The 10,043-nt window shown below is 42.3% G+C and overlaps 1 protein-coding gene across 2 annotated transcripts; it reads left to right on the top strand.

The window, feature by feature from the left end:
* The first annotated feature begins 3,106 nt into the window (after positions 1-3,106).
* Positions 3,107-7,956, top strand: LOC110524845 (uncharacterized). 2 transcript variants are annotated; one of them, XM_021604799.3, is made up of 8 exons: positions 3,107-3,341; positions 3,785-3,883; positions 3,986-4,165; positions 4,655-4,816; positions 4,919-5,062; positions 5,138-5,260; positions 5,354-5,404; positions 5,537-7,956. In XM_021604799.3, the coding sequence occupies exons 1-8, from the start codon at positions 3,272-3,274 to the stop codon at positions 6,334-6,336; spliced, it is 1,629 nt and encodes a 542-aa protein (XP_021460474.3). In that variant the 5' UTR covers positions 3,107-3,271; the 3' UTR covers positions 6,337-7,956. The 2 variants fall into 2 exon arrangements, with proteins under 2 accessions (XP_021460474.3, XP_021460475.3); XM_021604800.3 differs by having other exon boundaries at positions 3,124-3,341; positions 3,788-3,883.
* The last annotated feature ends 2,087 nt before the right edge of the window (positions 7,957-10,043 follow it).

Below are 10,043 nucleotides of genomic sequence, written 5' to 3'. Positions count from 1 at the left end.
GAAGTTCAGATAAATGCTTTCAAACCTGATAACTATTGGTAAACAGTTTCCCACAACATCAATGGCATAATAATAGCGCTCAATACATTATTCATTAACATGATTTTCAATAGATACAGCACTAGGCCTTCCCTTTGAACTTGGCGGTTCCCACACAACATTCAAAAATACGAGCGCACTGAATTCTTGGGGTCAAGAACAACAGGCCTACTCCCCTCAATGTTTGACCTTTCAACGACCCCTAGAGACTTCATCACACCAAGCTCTTTCTTGAGTACCGGGACCAGCCGCTCTGGAATACTGTACATTCTCTGGTGAACTGGAGTGGAGTGTTTCAAATCCAAATCAAATCAAATCTGGTGAACTGGAGTGTTTCAAATCAAATCAAATCAAATCTGGTGAACTGGAGTGGAGTGTTTGAGTGGGATCTTGTGCTCCACCAGTGTAAGCTGTCTTGTCTGAAAACAGTTCAGTACAGTTCTCTCTTTCCTTTGACCTTTATTTAACTAGGCAAGTTAGTTAAGAACAAATTCTTACTTTCAACGACAGCCTAGGAACAGTGGGTTAACTGCCTTGTTCAGGGGCAGAACGACAGATTTTTACCTTGTCAGCTCAGGAGATTTTGATCTTGCAACCTTCAGGTTACTAGTCCAACGCTCTAACCACTGGGCTACCTGCAGCCCCAGTTGGAGATGGCCTCCAACTCCTTCTGCTATGGAGACAAATTAGATAAGTCCAGATCTTCAACTGTTCGATTAGACTTTGAAGGGAAGACCTGTTCAATTTCGTCTTTGTCTTCCTTCACTGCCCTGACAAACAGTTGCTGACTGACAGGAACATCTCTTTACCTCCATTCTTTCAGTGGATTGACATTGAAGGTCTGTTTTTGTCTTTCGGCGCCCCGGCATTTAAATTTCACAGGTGGAAGGACGGACCCATATTGCAAAGGACTTTAAAGGGCAACTGCCATTGGGCTAACCGATTGATTTCTAAGGTAGGTAAGAGCAGCATAACCTGTTGTCCTGGCTCAAAGACCCTTTCTTTATCTTTCTTGTCAAACCAACCTTTTTGTCTCCATGTTTCCATGGCTGTCTTTTCTCTCCATTTGCAGTACGTAGTTGAGGAATGGATTCTGGCTCTGGGATCTTTGGCTTGTCCCAGGTGTTTATGAGGACATTCGGGGCTCCTCTGACCTGTCTTCCATACAGGAGTTCGAAAGGTGGATGCTTAGGGAACCTCTCTGTATGAAAACAACAGGTAAGGCAGCCAATGGTCCCAGTCCTTTCCATTTTCTGTCACAAACTTTCTCAACGTGGATTTCAACGTCTGGTTGTACCTCTCCACAAGATCATCTGTCTGTGAGTGGTAGGGAGTGGTCCTAATACATCTGTTACCTAATAGATACCTTGGATAAGAAGGTTGTACCTAGATCTGTCACAATTTCTTGGGGTACACCATATCTCAATTTTTACAGAAGACGGACGGAAGACAAAAGGCAACCATCTGTGCTAATTAGCTATCTAGCATGCTCCGAACACCTGTGTGTAATGGAAGAAGGCTGCCTGAAACGTGTTTTCACTGAAAAATACTGTCGGCGGCAACTGTGATAAAGATTAGATTTGATTCGTTTAATTAGTTTAAGCCGGTTAAAACTGTGTTCAGTAAGTGAATATTTAGCATTTGTGAAATTATTTTGATGTGATATTAATGTAAAGGGCTTTATGTTTCTAGAACGCAATTGAAAATTGATTCACATTTAGATGGAGTATTTGGCTGTATTTTATCAGAGCCAGTCTACCTCTGAATATAACACAAGGTCCTTGAACGAAGGAGTAACGCGGTAGGCTCGCCTACACTCTGGCTTAAATCTTTAATATGTAACTTCTTGGGTGACCCAACCAAATTCACATAGAAATGTGAGTTATAGATCTGTCACAAATTGAAAGCAAGTCTAAAAATCTCTAGATCTGTTAAACTACATTTTTAAATGTTTTATTTAACCTTTATTTAACGAGGCAAGTCAGTTAAGAACAAATTCTTATTTACATTGATGGCCTACCCCGGCCAAACCCTCCCCTAACCCGGACGATGCTGTGCCAATTGTGCGCCGCCCTATGAGACTCCCGATCACGGCCGGTTGTGATACATCCCGGGATCAAACCAGGGTCTGTAGTGACGCCTCTAGCACTGAGATGCAGTGCCTTAGACTGCTGAGCCACTCAATGTGAGCTATTGCTATGCTTCCTGTTCTTAAAGGGATACTTCCAGGATTTTGTCAATGAAGCCCTTTATCGACTTCCCACAGAGTCAATTGAACCCGTGGATTCCATTATAATGTATTTTTCTTGGAGTCTGAAGGAGATTGCTAACTAGCGTTAGCACAATTGCTGACTAGTTTCCTTCATACTGGATGCAGAGACAAAAAAATGGTATCCATGAGTTCATCTGACTCTTGAGAAGTCGATAAAGGACTTAATTGCCAAAATCCCAAAGTAGCCCATAAAATGTTGGTTTTGTACACAGCTTCAAACAACTGTAAATACAATTTTTGGCTTATTGAAAATATATTTAACACCGGTTTACATAGTACCGTGGCTCCCAAACTGTGGGGCCGAGGAATCGGCAAGGGGGTCCCCCCCCCACAAGTTGTAATAGTAGAATGCACAAGGTGCAATTCCGAAATCGGGTAGTGCATCATCAGTTCCTCTTGTGATGTTTAGTCATTGTATACCTTCGAGAGTTCTGGAAGTGGGGCCTGAGTGAAAAACTGTGGGAACCCCTGACATAGTACAATGATTCTGTACTACACTCTGAATGCTTATTTTGTCGCATAAACTCAGACCCCCCCCCCCCCCCCCCCCCCCCCCCTATTAGAATTTGAAGTGTTATGTAAGAGTACATCCTTGGGCTAGCTAGCTAACGTTATTCATATAAACCCTGTAGTGGTAATTTACCAGCATTATTTGCATTTCTATAGTGTTATGAACATACCCACTGTATCGTATTCCTCAGATAAATACCAGCTTTGAATTTGCCCCTTGTTGCAGAGGAGCAATAAGAAACGTGACAGATGTGGAGTGGCAGAATGACCGTTTATATCCGGAACATAGATTCGCCAGCTATGTGTTTCCAACGAAATCTGTTGAACGTACAACTTATTTCCTGTTTTGTTAAAAAAAAAAAACGACCCATCCTAGGAAATGCGTTTGAGAAGTTGTGCTATAGGGTGAATATTTAATTTGCGCTATAAGGTATAATTTAGAGTGGAACCATGGATCCTGAGATTTTACCAAACAACTCTGCTCAACCAGCGAGGAGGTCGACAAGGCAATCGATGAAAGGTTTGTCAGCCAGGCAGCTACCCTAATCCTATCTACATAACCGAGCTAGCTAGCCAGTCTTCCGTTTCCTCTAGCTGTTTCCGCAAACTAGATAACACACCCACAAGTAAAAATTGGCTATATCGTAAAAATGCATGAAAACAAACATTTGCTAGTTAACACGATGTTTTAACATGTTAGTTAGCTAGTTAACTTAGCTATCTCTTTATTAGAATTTATTAAAATAATTAACATGGTCCTCATTAAATAGCCTAACCGGAGCTAACGTTTCTCATTCATTACAAACTTAGCCTTTCCAATTTAATTAGTTATGAGTTAACTAGCTAAGTTAATGGTTAACCAGTAAATAATTTGGAAGTTAGCAGTCCGATATATCCAGCTTGGATGTAACTTTTAGCTGACGTTATTGTCACTCACTAAACTCCTTTTCTCGCCCTTGCCAGCAGTTACTTTAGAGTTGGCACCCAGAGGTCCGCTGAAGAGGAAGAGGGAAGAGATCAAGCTCCCATCCACACCTGTCAATGGCTCCATGGAGGACGATGGTAAAAGTCAATCGGCTACTAGTCGTAAAGGCTTGCGGAGGTTAAACAGATGATTGAGATTGTAGTACTTCTTTATCTACTGCTTTCCTTTCCCAACTCAAGAGTCCCCTGGCAAGAAGAATAAGTCAGAGATTGGAGTGGCAGGGGATGGCAGTTGTGATGAGGATGAGATGGATGTCCAGGAGACCACTGGGGATGAAGATCTGGACTCGGAGCAGAACGAGGAACAGGAGATGAGTGCCGAGGAAGACTCCTCCCATCACAATGTCACACAGCATAAACGTGAGTTTAGGAGGACCACATTACCGTTCACCCCAACCCGACCAAATTCACAAATAGGAAACATAACTGATTCTTGATGCTATTTTTCCTTAGCCCACTTAAAGGTGCAGTATGCAAAAATCGCTCCACCATTTCCTGGTTGAAAAAACTAGTTTGCCTAATTTCAGTTTGTGACAAAAAAAAGCAGTTATAGTGTAGAGAATGATTGTATCATCTAAACTGCTATGAAATATAATTTCAATAACCACAAATATTGTATATTCAGCTGTTTGAAGCTGGTGTACAAACCCCAAAGTAAAAGACACACACACACACACACACAAAAACGTAATAACGGGAAGCATAGAAATGCTTTCATTGGGGAAGACAGATCTATAACTCACATTTCTATGTGATTTTGATTGGTATGCCCAAAAAGTTACATATTGCAGCTTTAATGGTGCATTCTAGGCTTGATGGTTGTCCTGTGGCTTACCCATCCTGTAACAGGTCCCTTTGATACAACTTTGATGGGGCACATGAATGTGAACGTACCGAAGACGGTCGGTGTTGGCTCCCAAGAGATTGTAGATCCCAGGTTGTACCTACTGAGTCGCAGTTCCATTCATACAACCGAGGAGCTGAAAACAGATCTGTTTAAAACCAAGAGAAGTAGGACCTCATTTTAACTTGTAATCTTAACGATCTCTAAAGATCAGAGAATATCAAACTGAGATTTTTCTCTAAAGGGCTTTTCATGTGTTTTGTTTTCAGTGGACATGTCAAGAAGAGCTGCGTCTGGTACCAAGCCTGCAACCCAACTCAGACCCCTGGAGAACCGACCAGAGGTTTTGATTTACAAGACTAGCAGCATGGCACAGTACAAGGAGAATATGGAGAGGAAAGGCAAAAAAACTGGTAAGAGGACAGAGCTAATGTAGTTTTCCTAGTCAATCTAAAGTGTTGTGTATTTTAACATTGTCTTCTGTGTAGGATTGCCCAGCGCTAACCATTATAGCATGAGAGGTTACCCCACCTCTGAAGAGTCCTACACATCGAGCTGTCGGGTGAACAATATTCCTACTCAAAAACAAACTACCAAACTCAGAAAACAAGGTACCGTTATGTATACTGGTGCAGTTTTATTGAGGAAGTAGTGTTTGAGATTATTTCAGTATTATTTCAATATGAATATTCTTCTATTTTAAGATATTAAGAAATCAGCTGTTATCAAGGCAATTCCTGGGAAACCTTTTGGGGGTAAGTTAAAAAAAATGTATATATTTTTTTTTAATCTCTCCTTGAATTGTCCTAAAGTAGGAGTCATTTTAATATTATTTATATTTGCATTTGTTTCTGGAATTAAACATGGTCATCTTCTCATCCCTGCAGGGTACATGTGGAAACTGTGTCAGGCTCTGGTGCTGCTTGTCTCTGGTGTTCTGGGTCTCCTGGCCTACCAGCACTTCTCACTGCCCTTCGGACCTTCAGGGGGTGGAGATCATCCAGCCTGGCCTGTGAGAGAGGGGAAGTTTGTTTCTCAGTTATCTGCTCTGGAGGCCCTGTTCCCCGGGCAGCGCTCTGAGCTGTGGAGGAGGAGCAGGATCCACCTGGAGAGGCACCTCCAGATGGCCCGGCCAACGGAGCCAGTCAGCCTGATGCTGACAGCAGGCCGCAGGGGGGAGAAGACGCTGCACTGCCTTGCCCTGCATCTGGCCTCCGCCTTCTCCTCTGCCCTCAACGCCTCCTCCATCCACATCGACGGGGCCAGCAAAGCTGGCCAGGACAGCGACCAGGTCAAGCTGGACATCGACACCCAGCTGGGGGAAGCCTTCGAGGGGGACCAGCCCGTAGCCGTCATCCACCGCTTCGAGGAGCTGCCCCCAGGTTCCACGATCATATTCTACCGCTACTGTGACCACGAGAACGCAGCCTACAAAGAGGTGTTCCTGCTCTTCACCGTGCTGCTGCCTGAGGAGGAGTTAGGGAAGGAGCTCAGTCTGAATGAGGTTGAGGAGAGGGTCCAGGATTATATTACAGACACCTTTGTGGAAAGTAACAGCTCAGACAAGCCTGGTTCCTATAATCGGATGGACCTGGACAAGCTGAGTGGACTATGGAGCCGTATCTCCCACCTGGTCCTGCCTGTGGCAGTAGAGGAGAGGATAGAGCAGGGAGGATGCATGGACTGAACTGGCAGCTACAGGAGACGTCTGGCTAGGTAGGAGCAGGCTCGCTGGGCTGGGCTCCTCTCCGTCTTTATGGAGCTCTGGAGAAGCTGTGGCTCTGTAGCTGAGGGGTGATGGTATGAAGACACACCCAGGTGCTCTGTGGGGTTTTTAGACTTCACAGGTGAACTCTAGGACCTAGAGGTGATATCTTCCAGAGGTCATTTGCTCTTAATAGAGATTTCTATGCTGACAGATCCAAACCAACATTTAACTGAGATGTCCTCTCTTTCTGGTCCTCTTGTCATATTTCTGATCATTTCACAACTGCCAGCTGCTGTAATTACAGAGTGACGGTCTGGGTTGAGGAATCGGGAAGTAATTACAGAGTGACGGTCTGGGTTGAGGAATCGGGAAGTAATTACAGAGTGACGGTCTGGGTTGAGGAATCGGGAAGTAATTACAGAGTGACGGTCTGGGTTGAGGACATCAGTTTGTTGTGGGTGGTTTTTATTTCAGACCCAAAGTTTGCTTTATAGGGAAGATGTACAGCATTGATTTTTATAATATGATGTCTAATTTCACGTTTTTCTTGTTTTGTCTTTTCTACTGAAAATGAAATGAAATCGTTACCTTGAAAAAAAGATTCCTTTTGCTATTCAATTTAAAGTGTTTTGTTGATGCATGAAATTTAATCTGAGTCTAAATTCCAGGATTTCACCACTGATCCACGCATTGGTAAAATGACTAACTGAGTTCCTTTTCTGCTGTTCAACGCTCATGTATACATATTTTAAAAATATCATTTCAATACCTCCATTCCCTGCATATTTGGCTGAAATGTCTTGCACTAATTCTCGGGTTTTACATTTTCAACCAACCAGCTCACCTCGAGGATTGGCAGACATGAAGACGGAAATAATCGTAATTTGGGATGCGGCGTTAGGTTTGTCTCTCTCTATCTCTCTCGCTCTATGTGTGTGTGTGTGTATTTGTGTGTGTGTTATTTGCTTAATGAAAAATATTATTAGATGACTATATTGGGAATATTTTGAAGTGATTGTTAAGTGGTAGTTCTATTTTTATAGGACAAGTTGGACAGGGAGGGGGGTTACAGAGAAGAGATGTTGAATATGATATTTTCACATGGAAATTCCAATAATTCTGTGAGGAGAGGGATCGCTGTAATTTATCAGAGATTCTTACTGCTATGATGCTTTTTTTTTTTTTCCAAAATGCTTGTGTGTCTTAATGAAGTAAACAATTCTAGATTATTCCAGAATAAGTGTTGGCATAATTTAGCAGTATAATCTGAACTGATTGAAACAGTCAATCAAAAAATGGATATTACATAACTGGTATTGCCAGTCAGACATTGTGCCTTTTTTATATAGAATATTTTAATTGGTGAGATTTAGATTATATTTGATACGTTGTACCAAATTACTCGGTGATGAAGATGAATATTGAACCAAGTAATTGAACTACAATGTCCCAGAACCAACTATTTTCTTCCCACTGAGAAATATTTTCTAGTTTATGCTCTGTTGTTGTAACTAAGATATTTTGTATTTTGCTTTCCCCTGAATAAGTTCTCTTTGATTTGTTTTTGGTTGTCCTATAATAATAAAATATTTTTTAATAGTTGCTTATTGACTTTATTAATCTGAGGGGATATGTTTTTCTTAGCTTGAGGAACAAAGTTATGGTGTCATGATGCGATTATTCACATGTTATCCACAGGGAAGCACTTCCAAGAGCGTTACTAGTGGTCTTTTTGCAGGAAGTCTCTTGATTTTATATTATCTGTGGCCAGTTCCCCTCACTAATGGGCTGGTAATGATGGCTTATTTTTAGAATCGCTCATTGAGGGTTGAGTGTCAAAAGGAAGAGCTGAATGTCAAATATGTGAACACTTGAACAGTGACATCGGTAGGAAATAAACTGTCTTTCCCTGAATAAAACCTACAGTATCTTGTGGAGTAACAGAACAACAGACAATCTTCCAAGGCAGTTACCGAAAGGGGATTTTTCTCAACTGACATCCTATGGCGACGTTATCGTAACCTCATTTAACTTTGTGACTCTTGTACATGTCGTGATATCACGCACCGTGACAGCCCTATTCTCATCCACCAGTTGACTCATCCAGCAGTTATCCTGTGAGTAAGGTTATGACAGCCCTATTCTCATCCACCAGTTGACTCTTTCTCTAGCAGTTATCCTGTGGGTAGGGTTATGGCAGCCCTACCTCCAGAACCAATCTTTGGGAACAGGAGGCTTTCAATGATGGAGGTTAAAACTAAACTTGGTGGGGCCTTCCGAGTGGCGCAGCGGTCTAAGGCACTGCATCGCAGTGTTGTACCCTCACTACAGCCTGGGGTTCGATCCCAGACCATGTCAGAACCGGCCGTGACCGGGAGTCCCATAGGGCGATGTACAATTGGCCCTGCGTCGTCCTGGTGAAGGGAGAGTTTTCCCTTGGTTCATCGCGCTCTAGCGACTCCTTGTGGCGTGGCGGGCCGGGCTCCTGCAGGCTGACTTCAGTTGTCAGTAGAACGGTGTTTCCTCCGACACATTGGTGCGGCTGGCATCCGAGTCAAGCGAGCGGGTGTTAAGAAGCATGGCTTGGCGGGTCATGTTTTCGGAGGATGCATGACTTGCCGCTCCCCTCTCCCGAGCTCATTGAAGAGTTGCCGCAATGAGACTATCACAAAAAGCGGTAAAAAAAACCTGACCTTGGTGTTGAGTAGAAAGTAGAAACAATAGCTGTTCTCATAAGATGTTTCCTGTTGATAAGGCAAAAATAAACAGAAACATGCTGATGTTGAAGGAGGAAGACATTTTAATAAATCAAGACTTCTCCACTTTGTATAAAACTCTGGTCATTATATTTCTGCTCCACTGGTTTAAATATGTATTACAAAACAAAAATATCTGTCCTTCACTGAGAGAAGGGGTCAGAGGTTATGTTCGAGTTTCCGCACCATTGACTTTTTATGAAATGGGGCGGGGCTGTGAAATTAGGTAACACTTTATTTATTCAACAAGCCTATCACAGAAATGACTTTATTGTAGAATGTTCCTTTGAAATAATATTTAGAATTTGTCTGAGGTTGGGGTCCCGACCTTGGTATAGAGTGATTATTAACTACCCAGGAGACTCTTTTTATGGAATAGTCACACCCCACCAGATATGGAAAGCCATATTTCTATTTAATGGTGGCCTAGGAACAGTGGGTTAACTGCCTGTTCAGTGGCAGAATGACAGATTTGTACCTTGTCAGCGCGGGGATTTGAACTTGCAACTTTCCGGTTACTAGTCCACCGCTCTAACCACTAGGCTACCCTGCCACCCCAACTGACTTAAAGGTTAAATAAACATTTTTTTTAATCATCCGGTTTGATAGAGGGGATCTCCAGCCTCTTGTTTTAACCTGTCCATCACTTTCCTTCTCAGTAAGGCTGTTTCCCTGTTGATTAGGTTGTTGAATTAATGTCATGATAGACTCATATATTAAATCTACTAATTTACCTCAGATCTCAAAAGAGTGTTTTAGTTGTTTTGTCTGACCATAAAACAAGCCAAACAGATATGTTTGCATTACTCCATTTCCTGTTAATTAAAATTAGGCCAGACAAATTCTAAATATTATTTCAATATTTTTATTCTTTAGATTATGAAATATGCTCATCTGTGCCATCTGAAAGATCATTTCTACATAAGAGCT

This window comes from Oncorhynchus mykiss, chromosome 5 (genome assembly GCF_057628025.1).
Source record: "Oncorhynchus mykiss isolate SJ-2025 chromosome 5, ASM5762802v1, whole genome shotgun sequence".
In the NCBI taxonomy this organism is placed as follows: domain Eukaryota; kingdom Metazoa; phylum Chordata; class Actinopteri; order Salmoniformes; family Salmonidae; genus Oncorhynchus; species Oncorhynchus mykiss.
The sequence above is the reverse complement of the archived record's forward strand: the minus strand, read 5'-3'. Positions and strand labels throughout refer to the sequence as shown.